The sequence below is a fragment of the Mesocricetus auratus genome, unplaced genomic scaffold (assembly GCF_017639785.1).
Source record: "Mesocricetus auratus isolate SY011 unplaced genomic scaffold, BCM_Maur_2.0 Super-Scaffold_100010, whole genome shotgun sequence".
In the NCBI taxonomy this organism is placed as follows: Eukaryota; Metazoa; Chordata; class Mammalia; order Rodentia; family Cricetidae; genus Mesocricetus; species Mesocricetus auratus.
The window spans coordinates 33,356,919-33,378,276 of record NW_024429194.1 but is presented as its reverse complement, the minus strand read 5'-3'; the positions used below and the strand labels follow the sequence as shown (position 1 = coordinate 33,378,276).

Here is a 21,358-nt window from a genome sequence, read left to right as displayed (position 1 = left end):
GGACCAATACTGTGCTCCACGTGATGCGGGGCTGGGCTACGGACGCCGCTGTGTGTCCCCTTCGCGGCTCCGTAGCCGCCAGATTGTGTGGTGTTGCAGAAATCCAGCTTTCGAATGGTAGACGTGCGTGCGACTCGGCTCTCGAGTCATTCGTGGCGGCTTCCGAGGGCGGGGGCGAGGGACAAGGTTCAGTCAGCATCGACACAAGTCGATCGGTTGGGTAGCCTCCGACTGGTAACTGCTGGGCTCGACTGGGGCCTGGGTGCTCTTCATGTCACTTCCGTAAGACCCTCCCGTCTTTACCGCAGAACAGATTCGTGTGGCAGGTGAGGGCCGAGGGGCGTTTCTGCGTGGGGATGGCCAAGCCGGGCCGGCTGGAGACTAGGCAGTAGAATCTCGTCCCGTTTCTCCCCCCCCCCCCGTTTCTGCTCCAGAAGTCGCTTCTGAGTTGTTCTGCTTAAGCCATGTCGCCGGCTCCAGGTGCAGCCCTGACCTCTGCCTCGGTCTCCCTGTTGGACCTTACTGCGGAAGCTCCACTCGTTCGGGGCCTTAGCCTGGTGAGCCAAGCACCGGCGGAGGCTCTGCCCGGGGCGTCGTGTACTCCCTGTCCAGGTATCCGGGATGCTTTGGGATGGACCTATGATGAACGTCACAGGGTTCCGTGGAGTCTGTTAACACGGAAGACTTTCACACCATGATTTCCCAGTTTAGGAATCCACACTGATTCTTCTGTTGAACAACACCCCTCCCCCCATATATTTCAACCTTGGGTGATTTATGGCTGTGGCCCGTGAATTGTTGCCAAATAATAAGTCTCTAGTTTTTGTGTGTATCTCATCACGTTAATACTACTGCTTTTAAAATCGCAGGTATTAGGTCTATTTCAACTTGAAATGGACTTTAGTCAGATCTATTACCTTGTGCTAAATACAGACTAATTTACTGATTTTATGTTAGTCTTTGGCTGTGTTTTCTTGCACTTTTCTTAGGTTGTCTGCTATAACTGGAATTGTAAGATGTAAATTGGAATCTAGGAACTGATTTTACGTAGTTGAAAGTAATTTTAATCTGGGAGTTGTGGTACACACCTGTAATCCCAGCACTTATGAAACTAAGGCAGTAAGAAGTAGGAGTTCAACAACAACCTAGACTATACAATGAGATCTTATCCAGAAAAAACAAAACAGAAGGAAAAAATGTTTTAAGTGGTAGAGAATGTAGCTCAGTAGTAGACCTGGGTTCCATCCCCAGTACTGCAGTAGTATTTATTATTTTAGGGCTTACTGGGGAGGGAGCTGAAGTCCAGATACCTTGAAGTAAGGTTTTGTTTAGGTATCAAGATGTGGTACAAGATTGTCCCTGGACTTGTTTTCCTGGGCGTGTGCTTACTCATCCTCAGGGGCACTGTGTACATCCACAGGTTTGCCATTGGGATCAAGGGGTGTAAGGGGCTGCCCATTTCTGCATCAATGTAAGGGGTATAAGGGGCTGCCCATTTCTGCATCAATGTAAAGGGTATAAGGAGCTGCCCATTTCTGCATCGATGTAAGGGGTGTAAGGGGCTGCCCATTTCTGCATCAATGTAAGGGGCTGCCCATTTCTGCATCAATGTAAGGGGTATAAGGGGCTGCCCATTTCTGCATCAGTGTAGTTTTGTTTGGTTGGTTGGTTTGGCTTTGAGACGGGGTCTTACTACATAGCCTTGGGTGGCCTGGAACTCGATATGTAGAACAGGCTGACCTCTAACCTCTGCCTCCTGAATGCACCACCATATGCAGCTTCAGTTAAGTATGGTGTAGAGAGACAGGTGTACTTCTAGAGTTAATCTTAGATACTGTGTATCTAAGGATGTGGAAAACATCGACTCAGGAAGCATTTTCCTGATTGATGGAAAAATGGCTGTTTTGATACTTTACCCTTGCTAGACACTTCTTCAAGTGTGTTAAGTAGCTCTTAATAGACGGTGGGGGGGTGTAAGACGCGGGGTGGGGGAGTGGGGGGTTTGGAAAGGAAGGGTGCAACAACGACGCAGTGGCTTGCTTAGGGCTTAGGATATGTGAGGTCTTAAAGCCCCAGCACCAAAAGAAAATGTTTAACTTTCCATTTGTTTTCTACAAGATTTCCCTAAACAATCCATTTGGATCATTGAAATGTCATGTTTGTGTTAGTTTTACATGTATCTTTTCAAAGGTATATTTATTGTACAAAATAGTTACTGTATCATTATTTCATGATTGCCAGATTGTAAATTCTTGGAAGGCAAGGTCATGCCATCTTTTCTTCTTTATTATCCTTTTAATAGGTATTCGGTACAGTTCTAGGTATTGTAGGTTCACTGTGGATTGGATATAAACTCTTTCTACTTTCAATTATCCTTTTCTTCTGTTCTAAAGAGAACACAAGTTCAGGAAGAAAAGTATCCCCATGTTCTCTGGACATTTCAGAGAAATTATTTTGTTCAGCCTGTGACCAGATCTTCCAGAACCACCGGGAACAGGTAAAAGGCCAGGGTATAGGGCTAGCTCATAGCAGCAGAAGTATCCTGGTGGGTGGGATGAGGTGTCTGGTTTACCTTAAGTTATAAAGAGCCATATTTTGTCTAATGCACTTGGTGCTAGCTGGTTAAACTTCCTAGAGTTCTGTGACTAGCTTTGCTTACTGTACAAGGCCAAGGCAGAATGTACTCCCACTCTCTGCCTCCCTTTTCCTTCATGCCAGAGAGAACATTATAAGCTTGATTGGCATCGCTTTAACCTAAAACAGCGTCTCAAGAACAGGCCTCTCCTGTCTGCTTCGGACTTTGAAAAGCAAAGCTCCACAGGTGATGCTTGGTGCGGGAAAGCGTGTATGAGAGCAGGTGTGGGTGGAAAACGCACCACGGGGTTTGAATAAAGGACAAAGGTGGTGTGTCAGACTTATATGTCCCACATTTGTCTTCAGGAGATCTTTCCAGCATCTCAGGGTCAGAAGACTCAGACTCATCTAGCGAAGAGGACTTGCCAACACTGGATGAGGGGAGGGCTGAGTTTGAGAAACCTAGCCGACCCAGAGGGTTCTACCCACATCGTGTCCTTTTCAGAAATGCCCAGGGCCAGTTTCTTTATGCCTATCGCTGTGTCCTAGGCCCTCACCAGGCAAGTACAGTGCAGGTTGTGTGATCAATCTCAGCTTTCACAAATTGGACCTAGGTTTTCTTTAGCCAATGCATGTCTTATTTCCTCTCTTCCTTTTGGGTTAGGCTATCTTACCTGACAGCATAACCTTGAATTGAAACTGGCCAGAATCTTGAAAGGGTCAAATATAAGGGGATTAAGTCTAAATTGTGATTCTACCACTACTTCTCCAAGCCTCAAATATCCTTCTTTGTGAAACGGAAATGAGGCTAAGGTAATAAATGAGATAATGCAAATGTAACACATGGTTTCTTGTTCTCAATGCATGCATCACGTGGAATGTTTCTGTTGCATCTGTCATATAGGTTCCCCCAGAAACGGAAGAATTGCTAATACAGAACCTGCAAAATGGAGGTTCCAGATACTCCGTGGTGCTCATGGCTGCAGCTGGGCATTTTGCTGGTGCCGTTTTTCAAGGGTGAGAGGGTGCTGCATGGGGCTTAAGGATGGATCCCATTAATGTGGGAGTATCAGCTGGTCTCCAGTACTGAGTATGTACCATCTACAGAAGAGAAGTGGTGACACACAAAACCTTTCACCGTTATACCGTGCGGGCCAAGAGGGGCACAGCCCAGGGGCTTCAGGATGCCCAGGGTAGGGCATCACGTTCTGCTGGAGCCAACTTGAGGCGTTACAATGAAGCTATGCTATATAAGGTGAGTTAGGACTCACAGATATCCCTCTGATCTCTCAGTCTTTATAGTTTTCTGCATAGACAATAGAATAGAGATCTCCAGGAATATTCTTTTATTCTCTCCCTCTAGCTGACACTCCCTGCATATGATCAAAGGGCCATTGTTTTGTGTGGAGGTTTGTTTGTTTTTCTTTTCTTTACATCAGATGAAACATGCTAAGTGGAGTTACTCTCTTTAGGATGTTCGAGACTTGCTGGCAGGGCCAGCCTGGGCTAAAGCACTGGGGGAGGCAGAAACAATACTGCTACGTGCCCCACGCTCTGGCCGGTCTTTGTTCTTTGGAGGTCAGGGGGCACCCTTGCAAAAGGATGATTCCCGACTTTGGGATATCCCCCTCACCACCCGAAGACCCACTTTTGGAGAGCTTCAGCGTGTGCTTCATAAGCTGATGACCTTGCAAGTGTATGGTGAGCTATTCTAGGCCTTGAGACCTCATACACAGACCTGTATATACCATGGGGTTTTCTAGCCTGTGGACTGCAGCCCAATTGACCTGGACTGGCTTCTCCACACTTAAGTCTGTGAAAGACTTTTTTGTTTCATGCAGATGAAGACCCTCGAGAAATGATCAGATTTCATTCACTTGAGACACATTGGAAGCCAGTGAGAGAGGAGAGGAAAAAGGCTACTGATAAAGAAAAAACAAAGGTCCCCAGTGATGAAAATAAGGCACTTGAGCAGGATGAAGAATCACTCAAACAAGGTTTGGGCACCATCTGGCAATTATCATATATATCTGCATGTCTGCCTTGGAAATGCAGTGGCCAGTTCTCATAACTGACCCATCTACCATTTGATAGGTGAGCTCTTAAACCATACCCACATCCATCCACTCATCCCTACCAGCATCTGTTTATAAAATAGGTACGTTGTTAAGCCGGGGGTTGGTGGCGCACGCCTTTAATCCCAGCACTCGGGAGGCAGAGGCAGGTGGATCTCTGTAAGTTCGAGACCAGCCTGGACTACCAAGCGAGTTCCAGGACAGCCTCCAAAGCCACAGAGAAACCCTGTCTCGAAAAAAAAAAAAATATATATATATATGTACGTTGTTTTGAGATAGACTTACTTTAACCCAGGCTGGTCTAGAACTCACTGTGTAGCCCACACTGGCCTTGAAATCATGGCAATCTCCTGTCTTAGCCTCCCAAATGCTGGGATTACATTCATGAGCCGTCATACCAAACTGCCTCCTTATTGAGGCAAGGTCTTTTGTTAGTTAGCCCAGGATGGCCTGGAGCTCTCTATGTAGCCCAGGGTGATCTTGAACTTAGTGTCCTTCTGCTTCCAATGCCAGGACTAAAGGCGTGCACCACCATGATGGTGCTTCCTTCTATTTTGTACTGTCCTAATGCTGTTCACTGGGAGAGTCCCAGGACAGAATAAAGACACTTCATTTCAGGATGATCTGAGTATCTTTTTATAAATGTAAACCCATCTGAGGATACCTACATCCTTCCACCCTCTCCCTATTCCTTAGATGGAGCTAACATCATATTTTTTCTAGGTTCAGAGTCTCAGGAAGAAGATGGCTCCCAAGTAGAGTTGGAACTAGTAGAATTGACACTGGGGACCCTGGATCTTCGTGAATTTGAGGTCTTGCCCAAGCGGAGGAGGAGGAAAAAGAAGAAGGAGAGAAGTCAAGATCAGCAGTGTGGGACACATGTGACACTTCTTCAGCAGTCTCAAGAAGATGAGACATTCTCACAGCCAGACCAAGTGGTTACAACCCCATTGGACAGTTTGGTTGATGAGGCCAAAGCCCCTGGTCAGCCAGAGCTCTGGGATATGCTTCTATCTGCTTGCCGTGCTGGGGATGTTGAGGTGCTAAAGCTCCAGCTAGCTAGTGGGCCTGTAGACCCTGGCGTTATGTCCCTACTCAATGCCCCCTTGGGCTCTGGTGGTTTTACTCTCCTGCATGCAGCAGCCGCAGCTGGAAGAGGCTTAGTAGTTCGTCTGCTGTTGGAGGCAGGCGCTGACCCCACTGTGCAGTAAGTATCTCCATCCTGAACCAGTTTAGAGAGCATAAGGAGGTAGCTCCGGTTCCTGTTGGCACTTGAAAAGCAGGAGGCAAGTTAACTTGGTTTGGGGTTTTTGTCCTTAGGGACTCTAGAGCTCGGCCACCTTATACTGTAGCAGCTGACAGATCAACACGAAACGAATTCCGAAGGTTCATGGAGAAGAATCTTGATGCCTATGATTACAACAAGGCTCGGGTGAGCTGGAAAAGGAGCTACAGAGTGGGAGGGCATCAGAGATCCTCACTAGGTCCTTCCTACTTTCTTGTAGTTTTACAATATCTTTGGGAAATCCTCCAGGTGCCAGCGCCACTGACTCAAGAAATGGAAGCCCGGCAGGCTATGAGGAAGAAGGAGCAGAAGGCAGCCCGACGACAACGGGGACAGCAGCAGCAGAAGCAGAAGGAGCAGGAGGAGCAGGAGCGAGAAGAACAACGGCGATTTGCTGCCCTCAGTGACCGAGAGAAGGTGAGGCCATAGGTTCTTGTACTGCAGGGCTTCCATAGGAGCCTGCCTTCCTTTCCGGATTGAGCAGTCATTTCCTGGATATGCTGTTCACCTCTGTGAACCCCTTTTTTTTTTTAACATCTATTCTGTTTTTCAGAGAGCTCTGGCTGCAGAGCGCCGACTCGCTGCCCAGTTGGGAGCCCCTAGGCCTCCAGTTCCTGACGCTGCAGTTGTCGGTGCTGGGTATGGGAGATCAGGGGATGAGTGAAGGGGTGGGCTTCTGTGTCATAGGAGTCACTTGGGGTACAGGGAATGATGCCTTCGTGGTCAGGAGGGTTGCGGAGGGGATTCGAGAGTCCCTGGGACCTTTAAGGCTGGGCAAGGCTTAGATGGGAAAGTGTGTGAGGTGTGTCCAGTCACTGTTCTTCCCTTTGCTCAGGCGCTGTTGGAGCTGTGGAGTGTCCCTCCAAGGCCTTGTTCCCTTTCACTACCTCGACTTCTCTTTCTGCTCCACTCATTGCCTCCGAGACCATCGCAGTCAGGCGGGGAGGCCTTCTTCCTGATTTCTCTGGGCCCCGAGAGGATACATTCAGACCTAGAGTTTTTCTTCCTCCTCATGGAGCTTGAGATTATGTGGAAGATGGGGGTGAAGGACACTCGGGAACAAGGGCAAAGTCGGCCACAGAGGTGTGTGGAGCCAGTGCTGTCTTTGGAATTTTAATCACAATAAAGTTTGGCAAGAAAACTGTATCTGTACTTACATTCAGAGGGATCGTAGCCTTTGATTATTTATGGTTACTGTGGCCAGCACCAAAGGATCCTGCCCTGGTCCCAGATTCAAGGGTTATCTTTCTTTCAGTGCCCGCTTAACTCCATTGGTTCATATGAATTTTGTGTTTCTGAGAGAAAATAGGTATATCCCCAATGCAAAGTGCTATTGAGGATAGGCTTATCCAAAAATTGGATTTTGGGCTCATGAGGCACGCTTTCTAGCTCCAACAATGTGATTTTGTTGATCGATCTACCAAACAGCAGAAGTCTTGGCACGTATAGGGTCTGTTGTGGACCCCTCTTTGTCCAGTATCGGCCCAAGTTAAACCCATTGATCCATACTTGGCCCTGGAGAAGGGATGGAGTGGAAAAACAAAAGGTCAGCTCTCCACAGGGTGGAATTATCCCCTTTCAGGTTTCTAATCAGAATAGTAATTTCTATTCTTGTTTTTCTTGTAATGTGCCCTCCACATTTCAACTACCACCATTAGCAATACCTTGGTCCATCCGGGTAGATACAGAAATGTGTCCCCAAGCTTGCCTAACACTTGAAATGTTGTGGAATAGAAGGCGGGGCCAGAGGAAACTTGAGGCTGTGCTCTTTTCATCAGCTGCAGGGGGAACCACCACCTCACAAGCTTATCAACTTTGAGAGGGAACATCAGCCACTCGGTGAGGATTGTCTGCCCCAGAAGTGGTGGTTGTAACAGGCCCTGTGGGGAAGCCAATGAAAAGTCATTCACCGAGTCTACACACATGCCCTCACTGTCCCCAGTCAAGCTCCGGAATGTAAGTGGCCATGTCCACATCCTCAATCACTATGCCTCTGCCTAAGCCTAAGGACCGAGTTTTCCATTAGGCCCTGTTCTCCAAGAGAGGTGGTCAGTAGTGGGGAAGCATAGGCAAAAACAGCTTACCTTGAAGTCACTGTGGTTAGACCCGAAACTGAGCCTTCCCATATTCTCTAGCAATATATCCAGCTTGGCCCCTATTTTCCCTGTCAAATATAGTTCGTGTTTCATATTCCGCTCCAGAACACCCTTGAATATCTGTGGATAAGAGATAGGTTCTGTTGTGTAGCTTGGTCTGTTTGTGGACCCCTAGCAGTGGAATAGGACCTGTCCCTGATGCATGAATTGGCTCTCTGGAACCTATTCCCTATGATGGGATGTCTCATCAAGCCTTGATGCAAGGAGGAGGAGCTTGGTCCTGCCTCAACTTGATATGCCATGCTTTGTTGACTCCCATGGGAGGCTTTACCTCTTCTGAATGGAGATGGAGGAGGAGTGGCGAGGGGGGGAAGTGGGGAGGATAGGAGGAGCAGAGGGAGGGGAAATGTTGGTAATGTAAAATTTTAAAAAGGTAGAGAGATAGGCTCTAGTAAAGCAAAGGTCCAAGCATTCAGTTCTTGGCGACTGCATAGTAAATCACATTAGAACACTATTTGGAGGAGAATGTAATCATCTTGTTGGTTATCTACCATTCTTCTGGTACTGTACATTCATACAGGGTCTCTATGTGGTCCAGCAGCCACAACTCACTATGTAGCCCATGCTGTGACTTCCCTGCTGCAGCCTACTGAGTGCTGGGGATACACCTATGCCCTACCACATCCCTGGTTAACAAACTATTCCTAATCATGGTCTCCCTCATCCAGCTTATAACCAGAACCTCTATCCATGTGGAAAAACAAGTGGGAAAGGGTTAGAGATGGAGAAACTGTAAAGCTATAGGGTTTGGGGGAAGGGAAGGAACTGAAGTCATAAGTTGGTTGGGAATTAGGTCTTACCCCATCCACCATCACATAGGCACGGTCATGAACTCCATTATTTGGCACCCAGAATGGTGTTGGTTCTACAATAGTGTAAGTCAGGTATGTCCGGTACAGCATAAAGCCATGGTCCTAGATACAGAAAAATGGGGACTTTCAGATGAGCTGGTGATAAGGACCATCTCTGTGAGGAAGATTAGTAGCTAGAGTAACTTTTGGTTGTAGCTGCTGAAGGAGTCTGCCATTCCCATCAGATGCAACTTTAAGCCTTACCTGCTTGACAGCCTCAAAGGTCAAAGGCAAAACTGAACGGATGGGGCCATGGGGGCAGAGAAAGTCTAGGAAAGACAGCAAATTCCCATCCTGTGAGGACAAAGGGCAACCAAACTGCTAAGTGTCTGAATTGGCGGCTGCTCAAGGTAAGTGATTCAGAAAACAATGGTGTAAGACCAGGAAAGAGGAGGAGAAACTTACCAGGTTCACAGCCAGAGGTCCAAGCTTCATCTTGGGGCTGGGGGGAGGTAAAGGTCCCAAGGGAATTTCCTGGAACTGAGCCCAAATTCTCTCAGTAGTCATAGGAAAAGCAAAACAATCCAAGGCCCTAAAAGAAGGTTCTTGACCTGGAACCCAGGGATGGGCTGCAGGGAGCCATGAAGACCCTATAATTTTTCACATGTGTATAGTTCCCCAGATAATCCTACAGGAGTGGTAAGTTTTTCAAGGAATGCTAAGAGGGCTCTGTTACCCAAACAAACACCACCAGTTTGTAGGGCTCCTTAACAATGTGGGCATTCTCCCTTCTCCCCAATTAATAAAAGGGCACCTTGCTGATGACACTTCGAAGTGCAAAAAGCTTAGGTGTGGGATCCCCTGCTTCAGATATGGGTGCATCATAGTCATAGCTGGTAGTAATTGGAAGGAAGCGTCCCTTCTCGTCAGCACCTGGATTAAAGTAACTTAATTAATTCGACATCATCTTAGGGCAAAAGCACTAAACAAAGAGCTTTGTGCAGAAAATCTTGCAGTTAGAGGGGAAAGTGGTAGACATCCTATCTGTCCAGCCCAAGATTTTGATTCCTTGTTACCTCCTGCTTCTACCACAGGGACAGTACTCACCATTCCAGTATCCAAAGTTAGTACCTCCATGGAACATATACCTAAAGTGGGGGTGGGTGGGAGAAAGGGCAAAATCTGACCTATCAAATCTTAACTGTAAACCCCAACTCCCAGGAAAATGATTGTGTCCCCAGTTACATGTTCACACTGGCTCCCAGCGTGAGCATTTTTTCTAGTCCTTCGGCTACTGCTGAACTGGACCTCGTGGAGTGATTCTGACCCCAGTAGTCCAGCCAGCCTGTATAGTACTCAGAGTTCACCTAGGGGGAGAAGTGAAAGGAGCCATAGTGAGATGGGGACAAAGTTAGCCCCATTCCAGCCAGGTTACTTTTCTGATTCCCCTTCCTGATGGCCCCTCACCAGTGGCCCATGGGGTTCATAACTCCGAAGCAGGGAGAAGATTCTGGTCACGTTGTCAGCTGCAAAAAGAAAAAGGGTAAAAACATGCATCACAGAGAGGTGCCCAGACTTCACTCCCAACCCTTGTTTAGGAGACCTGGGCCAAAATCTATAGTGGTATAGAGTCCCTGGAGGGAACCACATTTGAGTCCCTGAGGCCCATCTGTGGTGAAGAGCAAGATCTTGTCTCCTAGCAATGCGCGGAAGAGGCCAGCCAAGTGTCTCATGTACTCGAAGTCACAGGCCCTGTAGCTACCATACTCATTCTCCACCTGCCAGGGAAAAGGAAAGAGAGGGGCCCAGCTATGAGGACACCTTGTACCTACTTCTCTTGCCCAGCCCACTTCCCATTCATACCTGAATGCTAATGATGTTGCCCCCATTGTGGTAGAGATATGGATATATCTTGGGCAGCAAGACCTTGAACCAGGAGTCCACAGCAGCAAGGAAGTCTAAAGGAAGGAGCAGTATGGGCTGCTCATTAGGAGCCACTACCTTCACAGCTCCCCTTCCCAAAATCCTTGATATTTTCCTTAGTGCTACACTCTAGGCTGTAGCTTCCCTTACCCTGGCTCACAAATAAATCTGGGGGATTTTATTATTTTTATTTGTTTTTTATATTATGAATGTTTTGCTTGCATGTTATGTCTCTGTACCATGTGTTTGGTGACTGCAAAGGAGGCCAGAGGAGGGCATTGATCCTCTGGAACTGGAGTTACAGATGGTTATGAGCCACCATATAGCTGCTAGAAATCAAACCTGGCTTTTCTAGAAGCTCGCACTCTGATGTACTGAGTCACCTCCACAGTCTCAGGAGCCGTGACTCTTAGAGGAAGCTCTAGGAGTACAGGAAACTATAGAGTTTCCTAAGACTCCACGTAAGAAAAAAAGTCTAAACACATAATATGGAGCTATTATATAGTCAACCTAAGAATGATGTGAAATTTCACAGAAAAGTAGTATTTGACTTGTATGTACTCTTATCTAATGAACAGTCCATGTGATTTCATGCCCTAAATTCTCAACTATTTATTACTTTCATGATCCCCCCTCTGCAATGCATTCATGCATGTTATTTTCTCTTCCTGACACTTTTTCTCCCATCCCCCTTTCTCTAGTTGATGTTAATTTATGCCTCAATTCTTTATGCTCATATATATATATTTTAAAATGGGGCTTCTCTGTGTTGCTTTGGAGCCTATCCTGGCACTTACTCTGTAGACCAGGCTGGCCTCGAACTCACAGAGATCCACCTTCCCCTGCCTCCCGAGTGCTGGGATTAAAGACGTGCACCACCAACGCCCAGCCATGCTCATATTTTTTAATTACATTTATTTATTTATATGTGTCTGCTTATGTATATGCTATTATGATATGACAGCCGGGGGGTAGTTTAGGCCAGCAGTCTGGGTAACAAGAAGTAGTTAAATTCAATGTTGTTGAGAGTAAAGTGTGTGTGTGTGTGTGTGTGTGTGTGTGTGTGTGTGTGTGTGTGTGAATAAATGTATGTGCTGTTGTGGCACAGGTGTGAAAGTCAACCTTCAGGAGTCAGTTTTTCTCCTTATACCATTTGGGTCCCAAATATCAAACTCTGGCTATTAGGCTTGGTCACCGGCATTTTTACTTATGTCTTAATTCTTTTTTTTAGACAGGATCTTCCTATGTAGCACTGACTATCTTAGAACTCACTATATAAATCAGACTGGCCTTAAACTCACAAAGATCTGATCTGCTCTGCCTGCCTCTGTCATCCAAGTACTGGGATTAAAGGTGTGTACCTCCACCATCTGGTTTAAAAGAACTTCTTTTTTCGAGACAGGGTTTCTCTGTATTGTTTTGGAGGCTGTCCTGGAACTCGCTCTGTAGACCAGGCTGGCCTCGAACTCACAGAGATCCACCTGCCTCTGCCTCCTGAGTGCTGGGATTAAAGGCGTATGCCCCCGACGCCCAGCTTAAAAGAAGTTATTAATAATATTTATTTAGTGTGTATATGTGTGTATGCACGTGCGTGCACTCAAGCACTCAAGCCATGGACAACTTGAATCCAAGGGATTCAAACTCAGGCTGGCAGGTTTGGAAGCAAGAACCTTTACCTGCTGGCCCATCTCATAAGCATTATTTTGTTTTGTTTTGTTTTTCGAGACAGGGTTTCTCTGTGGCTTTGGAGGCTGTCCTGGAACTCTCTTTGAAGACCAGGCTGGCCTCGAACTCACAGAGATCTGCCTGCCTCTGCCTCCCGAGTGCTGTGATTAATGGCGTGCGCCACCACCACCTGGCCTCATAAGCATTATTTTTTAATTCTTTTTTGTTGGAAAAAAGGTCTCATAAGGTAGCCTTGACTGAACTAGAATTTCTTATGTGGACTAGGCTGGTCTTGAACTCACAGAGATCTACCTGATTCTTTCTGCCATCCAAGTGATGGGATTAAAGACATGTATTGCCATGCTCTGCCCATTAAAAATACTTAAATCATTTAATTATTTTTCTTTCCTTTTTTGTTTTTGTTTTTATATATGGTACTATATCTGCACATATACCTTCAGTCCAGAAGAGGGCATCAGAACCCATTATAGATGTGAGCCCCCATGTGGTTGCTGGGAATTGAACTCAGGACCTCTGGAAGAGCTGTCATTGTTCTTAACTGCTGAGCCATCTATCCAGCCCGTATTTTTTTTCTTTTTATGTTTTACATAAAGGATGTCCACCCAAGCACATATGAAACCATATTTATTCATTCAACAAATATGTATGGGTGCTGACTGTGCTTCAAGCACTGTTCTGGTTATATAGAAGGGAAAACAAAAATAACCTCTGACTTATGAATTCTCTTTTTAGGAGTAGAGGCAGACTAACACATGGCAGAAACTACAAGGCAGGAAAGGAGGCATATGATAGTTCAGTCTAGGATGCTTAAAATTTAGAAGGTGGCAGGAAGTGTCCCTGAACGTGACTTCCGCAGAGGTGCTGAGGGAATGCCACATATGAAGGCCTTACCTGAGGCTGCTAAGTGTGAAGATAGCATGAGGCAGTGTGGCTGGGGCAGCAGGGCAGACACCAGGGAGATGAGCCTAGGGCCTACTAGACTGTTTCAGGGATTAGTGGTTCATATTCGGAATAAAAGGAAAGCTTATTAGGGAGGTTTAAGTGGATACATGATATAACTTGATATGTATATTCAAACTAATTTTATAGAAGCTCACTGGCTCAGACTATTCAGGAGGGAAACCAACCAGAAAGAGCAACAGGATGAAAAAAATGAAGATGTCAGCAAGGGGAGGCTTGGGCCAGTAGGTGGTAGTGGAAGTGACCGGAAATAATGAAATTCAATGTTGTTGAGAGTCGTACAAGATTTTTCTGATGGGCTGAACACAGGGTGACAGGAAAGAGTCTGAATGCAGGAGAGATGTGAAGGGTTACACTACAGTATTTAGAGTGCTCAGGTAGAAGATGGAGTGCCATTAGCTGACAAGGGGAGATTTAGAAACAAGCAGCTGGTTTGAAAAGCCATACCAGAAGCGTAGTTTCAGTTATATCACGCACTTTTTATTTGCCTATAAAGGGAAGCAACATAGGACTTTCGTATGTTTAGAGAAGTCATGGAAAAGGTACTAGCAGAGAGGTGCATATTTGGGAGCCGTTCGATTCTTCAAGGGTTAATTCTAGTACACAATGATGAGATTGCCTAAATTAGAACAAAATTGGAAAACAGGTCTATCCAAGGACTGTATCCTGGGACAACCCAGCACTTAGAGGAAAGGGAAATGGGAAGCAGACTGAGACTGGAGAGGGTGACCGTCACTCCTGACCCTCCTGTCTCTACCTTGTAAGTGATGCCTGCTATGCATCACACATTATTTATTATAAGTTTTATTTTGCACAGGGACTAGGTCTCTCAGTTCTCAGTTTCTAGCATTCTGCTAAACATGAAGGAAAGAATCTGCCTCCGCCACCCTTGTCTGCCATGAAATCTGCCAGGGTTCCCCTCACACACTATTCATAAAGATGACTTCCAAGTAACGGATGGTCCTTTGTTCAGACACTCGAATCTTTTGTCTCAACTCACCTGGATCTGAGCTTCTCAGGTGAATATTAGGTTTCCGAAGCAACCAAGACGGGAGACCTCCCTTGAGAAAAACACAAACGCAACGTATAAGCACGAAGGGTTTTTGTTTTGTTTTACAAGGTTTCACTCTGTAGCCCAGGCTAGCCTCAAATTCAAACAACAGTCTTCCCGTCAGCTTCCTAAATGCTGGGATTACCAGATAAACTACCTCTTGAGCTAGAGATAGCTTTGTTTTGGGGTGCAGTGGGGGAGGACAGAAGAAGGGAGTTGAGGATAGTGCTAGAAATGCCCTCTACAGTATGAGCAGAAAGGAGAGTATGAAACCCCACAAGAGCTTCGCCCTTGGTTCTGCCCTTCTCCGACTCACTCACCATTTCCCACTCGGCACAGATGTAAGGTCCGGGTCTCAGTATGACCAGCAGGTTCGCTCTAGCTGCCTCATTCAAAAAGGCAATGAGGTCCCGGCTGCCGTCAAAGTTATAGATCCCAGGCTCTGGCTCATGGTAGTTCCAGGGCACGTAACTGAGAAAGGAAGATGTTAACAGGACCCAGAGGTAACTAGGGGACTCAGAACTTGAGAGAGAGAAGCAGCTAGGAGGAGGTTCTGGGCCGCCATTTCCCACCCTTGCCTGAGGAGTCCTGGAACTCAAACCCTTTTCAAACCCAGTCTGTTTGCCTGGGGACCCTGTTCTAAGGAAGAGTAAATGTCGCTTCCGCCAAGCCCTAGAGAGCACTTCTTACAACTGTACAGCGTTGAGGCCGCTCAAGTGCATCTTGAGAAGCCGGTCGGCCCAAAGTACCCGCGGTACGCGAAAGTAGTGCAGACTGCCAGAAACATAGCGGAACGGGACGCCGTTCAGGAGGAACCTGTCATGTTGCCGATCCACTACGAAGGAGCGAGCTTCTGCCTGCAAGGGAAAAAGCCTGCTCTGCAGAGGTCTGGAGCGAGGGTCAATGTCTACCCAAAGCTTAAGAGACCGAATTGACCCTGTCTGTGCGTGACCATCTCTCTTCTGCCGACTCTTTCCCTTCCCCCACATCCAGATAGGCAGTTCGACCCGCTCAGTTTACCTGGGACCGCAGCAGTAACAGCAGCATCACAAGCCGCAGCAGCAGGGAAGTCGGATCAGGCAACATCTTAGCAGCCATGGCACTTACAGGGTTCTTCTGCTCTGTGAGGGCTGCCCCACCCACCATGTGTCAGATTCCTGGGAGGGAACCTCAGCAAGCAGAGAGGCGGAGACCACCTCAAGTTTTCAGACAGTTAACCCGGACTTTGCCTTTGACCGGCAGCCACCCAACCTTGCACTAGTTTGAAAAATCCTTTACATCTCGCCTTTATTCAAAGCGCTGTTCGCTAATGGGCTTCAGCAGCAGCACCTGGGAGCTTGTAAGAAATGCAGAGTCCCGGGTCCTACCCAAGACAATAGAATCAGAATCTATATTTTAATAAGGTGCCTTGCTCTTCTATACCGAACTCTCTAAGGACTTGTAGGGTGTCTCGAATCTCCATGACCAGCAAAGGATCTGGCACACATCAGGTTAAATCTATGAGTGGCAACAGAACGAAGAGCTAAAACAGGTGCAGAAACAGTGAAAATCTTCACGGTGCTCATGACTATGGAAAAGGGAAACCGGGTTACAAGGAGTCTGTTTCTCTCTCTCTCTCTCTCTCTCTCTCTCTCTCTCTCTCTCTCTCTCTCTCTCTCTCTCTCTCTTTTATTTTGAAGGTGCACCCCTTCCCAACATATCTGCCTATCTAGGCAAGAGATGTGAAAACAACTGCATAATACAAAGGCTTGGAAATCCAATTTTCCATTTCTCCTGCCTTCACAGCTGTAGATGTGAGAATCAGGGTAGAAAATACAACAATTTCTATTTATCGACACACATTGAAGGCTATGTGTCAGATAATGTATGACAGATGCTTCATTTAATCTTGAAAGAAAAATACGGTGAAATAATTACCATTTTCATCTTACAGACAAGGAAAATGAATTAAGTGGCTGTCCAAAGTCACAATTAATTCAATTGAGCTGGAATTGCAAGTTGTCAGTTTGGCCTTATAATTCACAACACTTTTCCCTAGGTACTGCTGCTACAACTGGGAAGAGTGAGGATCTGAGAGGCTAAGTCACTTCCTGGAGGTCGCACAGCTAGGAGACTATTAGGACCAGATTTAGAAACCGGCAATCTGTTTCAAAGGCGCACTCCGACTCTAGCTAAGGCGATGGAACACAGGCTAGAGGCTTGGAAGGGTTAAGGGATCAGACGTCCAGGCATATAAGGGCCAGGACCCACCCCTCCCTGGGCCCTCCTTCAGGCTAGACTGTAGTAGGCCACTTTCTGAGGCCTCCTACCTTCGACATTGGGGGACGGAGGTCCTAGGGGCCTCAGGCAGAGCCCGGTTTTGCTCCCCTTTGGTACAAGTCCCTGAGTCTTGACCCTTCCTGAAGGCCAAATGGGAACCCTCAGCGAGATACAGAAACCATTCCACCCCCCCAGGTCTAGCCGGGCCCCCGACTCTCACTTCCGGGTCCCCATAGCCTCTTGCTGCCTCTTGTTGCTAGGATACAGCGGGCCGTTACTTCGACGCGAACTGATGATGTCACCGGGGCTTCCGGTCCCTGGCCCTTTGCTCAGGCCCGAAGCAGGTCAGTGGAGAGTCTGTACTGGCAGACCCTGGACTCGGTCCCGGGCGACGGAGGGTGGGATCAGCCAGAGGTGGGCTCAAGTCCCGCTCCTGCGCAGCCACCTCATGCCCGACGGGCGTGAGAGCCGGACCTGGCCGAAGGTGTGCCGGGGTTGAAGGAAGCGGCCTGGTAAGACGCAGCGTGGCTTGACGCGTTGAAGCGCCAGAACTCAGCCTTCTTAGCTCTGGAGTCTCCGGGGCCTGTTTCCTTTAGACGAGGATCTCGGTTCCCGGAGCTGGACCTGAGCTCTCTGTATGGGTACCCCAGTGGCTCTCGGGATTGTTCTTGACCCTCGACCTGCTGTTTTCATTCCAGCATGCTCCGCTGGGCCCCCAGCCCATTGCCTGGAAGAGCCCACTCTCCTTGGAAGAAAGACCATCCTTGAAGAGGATGACTGAGACATTATGGGCCACGCACTGTGTGTCTGCTCCCGGGGAACTGTCATCATTGACAATAAGCGTTACCTCTTCATCCAGAAATTGGGGGAGGGGTGAGTGTTTGGAAGTCACTTAGCTAGTCCCAGGTCATTTAGGGACAGTGGTCAGCATGTGATTGAAACAGAGCATTAGCCTTAGATTCTACCTCACCCGACTCAGCTGCATGGGTCAGGGAAGTGGACTGTGAACCCTGGCCTTCTGGATGCATCTTGTGGGACCTTAAGTAAATGGTTTCCTTCTCTGCTTAATAGAGATTTCTCACTGAGGGGCTTGCGAGAATTGAGATAGTATTTTTTTTTAAACGTGTCACCCAGTGCCTGGCTCATAAACACCTGATTGATGTTATTGCTACTTGATATTAATTGAATATCTTGTAGTCAGACCATGGAACCTCAGTGATATCTGTGTCCCTGCTCTTGAGGAGATCAAACCCTAAGTCTTGAAGCTATATGAGAGCCACATGTTGGGAGGGTTTCTACTCCATGGGAGAGGCACCCCTCCTCAAGGGCATCCCTCTGGGTCCAAGCCCTTTGGGAGATGACCATGGTCCTTCACTGACCCTGTGGGAGATGACCATGGTCCTTCACTGACCCTGTGGGAGATGGGAGATGGCCATGGTCCTTCACTGACCCTGTGGGAGATGGCCATGGTCCTTCACTGACCCCTGTGGGAGATGGGAGATGGCCATGGTCCTTCACTGACCCTGTGGGAGATGACATGGTCCTTCACTGACCCTGTGGGACATGGCCATGGTCCTTCACTGACCCCTGTGGGAGATGGCCATGGTCCTTCACTGACCCCTGTGGGAGATGGGAGATGACCATGGTCCTTCACTGACCCCTGTGGGAGATGGGAGATGACCATGGTCCTTCACTGACCCCTGTGGGAGATGGGAGATGACCATGGTCCTTCACTGACCCTGTGGGAGATGGCCATGGTCCTTCACTGACCCCTGTGGGAGATGGGAGATGGCCATGGTCCTTCACTGACCCTGTGGGAGATGACATGGTCCTTCACTGACCCTGTGGGACATGGCCATGGTCCTTCACTGACCCCTGTGGGAGATGGCCATGGTCCTTCACTGACCCCTGTGGGAGATGGGAGATGACCATGGTCCTTCACTGACCCCTGTGGGAGATGGGAGATGACCATGGTCCTTCACTGACCCCTGTGGGAGATGGGAGATGACCATGGTCCTTCACTGACCCTGTGGGAGATGGGAGATGACCATGGTCCTTCACTGACCCTGTGGGAGATGACCATGGTCCTTCACTGACCCTGTGGAAGATGACATGGTCCTTCACTGACCCCTGTGGGAGATGACATGGTCCTTCACTGACCCCTTTGGCCCACAGTGGGTTCAGCTATGTGGACCTAGTGGAGGGGTTACATGATGGACACTTCTACGCCCTGAAGCGAATCCTGTGTCATGAGCAGCAGGACCAGGAAGAGGCCCAGAGAGAGGCGGACATGCATCGTCTCTTCCACCATCCCAACATCCTTCGCCTCGTGGCGTACTGCTTGAAGGAACGAGGTGCTAAGCATGAAGCCTGGCTGCTGCTACCCTTCTTCAAGGTCAGAAAGACTGCTGGTTACAGAGGGGATTGTAACACATTTCACAGCCCTACCAAGGACTCTGTGGGTGGTCAGACATAAACATGCTGGGAACACACGTACTGGTTTGGGTCATTTTAAATTTGGGGCTTACAGGACCATAGGGTCCCATAGGAATTGGACATCCCACAGAGCCCCGGATGATCAGTAACAGTGTATGTGGTAAAAGGTTGACAGGCCTTGACCCAATAGAAAGGAGTGCCAGGTAGTAAGAAGAGATTTCAAAACCATCTCGACATAGGAAAATTTGTGTTGTAGAGAGGTACACTGTGGAATGAGATAGAAAGACTGAAGGACCAAGGCAACTTCCTGACTGAAGACCAAATCCTGCCATTGTTGCTGGGTATCTGCAGAGGCCTTGAGGCCATTCATGCCAAAGGTTATGCTCACAGGTCAGTGGGAGGGCCCTGTGCACTTATTGGCACCCAGGGGAAGAGCTGGGTCAAGAGAATTGGGATATGTCTGCACTCTCCCCATGGTGCTCCCTGGCATCCCAGCTTCCCTGTCCAGGATGCCCTTGGGGTCATTTTCACTTCCCTCCAGGGACCTGAAGCCCACCAATATTTTGCTTGGTGATGAGGGGCAGCCAGTTTTAATGGATTTGGGTTCTATGAATCAAGCCTGCATCCAGGTGGAGGGCTCACGCCAGGCCCTAGCTCTACAGGTAAGAGAGTCTCCAGGTTCCTTTGGCCATTTCCCCCCCATCCCCAACTCATTCTGATGCATGCACTGATTTGGTCATATGATATGGCTTGTGCTCCACTTTTGAGCTCTGGGGACACTGTTCCAGGACTGGGCGGCCCAGCGGTGCACCATCTCCTACCGGGCACCAGAGCTTTTTTCTGTGCAGAGCCACTGTGTCATCGATGAGCGGACTGATGTCTGGGTGAGGAGCATATAGGCGGGAACTTGGGTGGGGAAGGGTGTGGCTCTGTAGTTACTATGGAGTAGAGGGAAGGGGACCTTTGGTTTCTGTTGCATGGAACCCCAGAACCACAGTATGTCACCATAGTTCCCCACTTCCTTCCTGGGAACCATCAGTGATATCGTTCTCAGGAAGTGGAGTAATCTCTGTGGCTAAACTGGGTCAACTGCTGGAGGCAGTAGCTAAGCAGGGGCTGAAGAGGCCTCCTGCTAACAGTTCCTCAGGGTGAGGTTAGCATAGTTTTAGCTTAAGTGGTCTCCTTTTACCGTAGCAATAAAAGGGATACCATTTTTCCCTTTCCAGAAACTAACCAAATTATGCTCAGTCCCTAGGCTGCGTGCTTTATGCCATGATGTTTGGGGAAGGCCCTTATGATATGGTGTTCCAGAAGGGTGACAGTGTGGCCCTTGCTGTGCAGAATGAACTCAGCATCCCACAAAGCCCCAGGTGAGCAGCAAGAGGGACACCAAGCACCGTAGACTCTTGCCTAGAGCCAGCCAAGATGGAATCTTAGCAACTTTATTCTAGGCGACCTCCAGTTCTCTGCCCTCCACCTCCCACAGGCATTCTTCAGCATTGCGACAGCTTTTGGGCTCTATGATGACTGTGGACCCCCAGCAGCGCCCTCACATTCCTGTCCTCCTCAGTCAGTTGGAGGCATTGCAGCCACCTGCTCCTGGCCAGCACACCACCCAAATCTGATAGGATGACGTTTTCATCCCTCGTGGGAACTCCTTCCACTCTACCCAGGATGGCTCTTACAGCTAGGGGCAAGGATGGTGGGTCCTTGAGTGCTCTGCTCTCTTATCCCAGTACCTAGGCAAGGAGCCTAGGGTGAGTTGGGGGAAAGTGAAACAGAAAATAGGGCTCAAAGCTGGACTGCTGGGCACACATCATGTTCTGCCTCCAAATCTGGGAGCAGGAGAATACATAAACAGGAGAATAAAGTGAAAACAGAGCATGTGTATTTTAGGTCATTGTGTCTGGAGAGAAAAAGAACCAACTGTCTGGTTGCCATTTCCAAGGGACTAGCCTGGGAGGAGGGACTGGTGTGATGGCAGAGGCAGACAAGACTTCTTGAGATTTGACTGCTTGGCAGCAGACAGGTCTTTAAGCTTCCCATGGTCAAAACCAGAGTCTCCAGCTTGAGCTGGTTTCTGCCTGTGCTGAAGAGTGGGACCAGGGTCCCTTTGCAAGCACACTCAACTAGTTCTGTCACTCATTCTGAAGGTGGGTAGC

The 21,358-nt window shown here is 48.2% G+C and overlaps 3 protein-coding genes across 7 annotated transcripts; 2 read left to right on the top strand and 1 right to left on the bottom strand.

Annotated features, from left to right (window-relative positions):
• The first annotated feature begins 37 nt into the window (after positions 1 to 37).
• Positions 38 to 7,075, top strand: Ankzf1 (ankyrin repeat and zinc finger peptidyl tRNA hydrolase 1). 3 transcript variants are annotated; one of them, XM_040753283.1, is made up of 14 exons: positions 44 to 326; positions 435 to 612; positions 2,394 to 2,497; positions 2,719 to 2,821; positions 2,941 to 3,134; positions 3,479 to 3,591; positions 3,682 to 3,829; positions 4,047 to 4,275; positions 4,416 to 4,571; positions 5,373 to 5,856; positions 5,970 to 6,081; positions 6,184 to 6,351; positions 6,488 to 6,573; positions 6,770 to 7,075. In XM_040753283.1, exons 2-14 carry the CDS (start codon positions 465 to 467, stop codon positions 6,891 to 6,893), a joined length of 2,169 nt encoding a protein of 722 aa, XP_040609217.1. In that variant the 5' UTR covers positions 44 to 326; positions 435 to 464; the 3' UTR covers positions 6,894 to 7,075. The 3 variants fall into 3 exon arrangements, with proteins under 3 accessions (XP_040609216.1, XP_040609215.1, XP_040609217.1); XM_040753281.1 differs by having other exon boundaries at positions 41 to 326; positions 5,970 to 6,351; XM_040753282.1 differs by having other exon boundaries at positions 38 to 326; positions 5,970 to 6,351; positions 6,488 to 7,075.
• Glb1l (galactosidase beta 1 like) lies at positions 5,270 to 17,111 on the bottom strand. 2 transcript variants are annotated; one of them, XM_040753284.1, is made up of 17 exons: positions 16,981 to 17,111; positions 15,522 to 15,631; positions 15,192 to 15,358; positions 14,822 to 14,972; positions 14,451 to 14,511; positions 10,745 to 10,839; positions 10,485 to 10,659; positions 10,349 to 10,407; positions 10,127 to 10,248; positions 9,989 to 10,029; positions 9,696 to 9,814; positions 9,347 to 9,421; positions 9,146 to 9,235; positions 8,891 to 9,004; positions 8,019 to 8,150; positions 7,599 to 7,814; positions 5,270 to 7,449 (listed from the first exon to the last, which is right to left on the bottom strand). In XM_040753284.1, exons 2-17 carry the CDS (start codon positions 15,597 to 15,599, stop codon positions 7,186 to 7,188), a joined length of 1,959 nt encoding a protein of 652 aa, XP_040609218.1. In that variant the 5' UTR covers positions 15,600 to 15,631; positions 16,981 to 17,111; the 3' UTR covers positions 5,270 to 7,185. The 2 variants fall into 2 exon arrangements, with proteins under 2 accessions (XP_040609218.1, XP_012969167.1); XM_013113713.3 differs by lacking the exon at positions 16,981 to 17,111 and adding an exon at positions 16,811 to 16,964.
• Positions 17,028 to 21,078, top strand: Stk16 (serine/threonine kinase 16). 2 transcript variants are annotated; one of them, XM_005070474.4, is made up of 8 exons: positions 17,028 to 17,104; positions 17,459 to 17,633; positions 18,936 to 19,155; positions 19,453 to 19,586; positions 19,738 to 19,858; positions 19,985 to 20,080; positions 20,445 to 20,566; positions 20,683 to 21,078. In XM_005070474.4, the coding sequence occupies exons 2-8, from the start codon at positions 17,548 to 17,550 to the stop codon at positions 20,819 to 20,821; spliced, it is 918 nt and encodes a 305-aa protein (XP_005070531.1). In that variant the 5' UTR covers positions 17,028 to 17,104; positions 17,459 to 17,547; the 3' UTR covers positions 20,822 to 21,078. The 2 variants fall into 2 exon arrangements, with proteins under 2 accessions (XP_005070531.1, XP_005070530.1); XM_005070473.3 differs by lacking the exon at positions 17,028 to 17,104 and adding an exon at positions 17,123 to 17,272.
• Positions 21,079 to 21,358: the final 280 nt, after the last annotated feature.

Coding starts and splice junctions, on each gene's coding strand:
- Ankzf1 (XM_040753281.1), top strand. CDS start 465: ATGTCGCCGGCTCCAGGTGCAGCCCTGACCTCTGCCTCGGTCTCCCTG. Junction 2,822..2,940: donor TGAAAAGCAAAGCTCCACAG/GTGATGCTTGGT, acceptor ATTTGTCTTCAG/GAGATCTTTCCAGCATCTCA. Junction 4,572..5,372: donor TGAAGAATCACTCAAACAAG/GTTTGGGCACCA, acceptor TATTTTTTCTAG/GTTCAGAGTCTCAGGAAGAA.
- Glb1l (XM_040753284.1), bottom strand. CDS start 15,599: ATGGCTGCTAAGATGTTGCCTGATCCGACTTCCCTGCTGCTGCGGCTT. Junction 14,973..15,191: donor GGCCTCAACGCTGTACAGTT/GTAAGAAGTGCT, acceptor TTCCTTTCTCAG/TTACGTGCCCTGGAACTACC. Junction 9,422..9,695: donor TTCGAAGTGTCATCAGCAAG/GTGCCCTTTTAT, acceptor ATTTGGGCTCAG/TTCCAGGAAATTCCCTTGGG.
- Stk16 (XM_005070474.4), top strand. CDS start 17,548: ATGGGCCACGCACTGTGTGTCTGCTCCCGGGGAACTGTCATCATTGAC. Junction 19,156..19,452: donor TGCTGCTACCCTTCTTCAAG/GTCAGAAAGACT, acceptor TTTGTGTTGTAG/AGAGGTACACTGTGGAATGA. Junction 20,081..20,444: donor ATGAGCGGACTGATGTCTGG/GTGAGGAGCATA, acceptor AATTATGCTCAG/TCCCTAGGCTGCGTGCTTTA.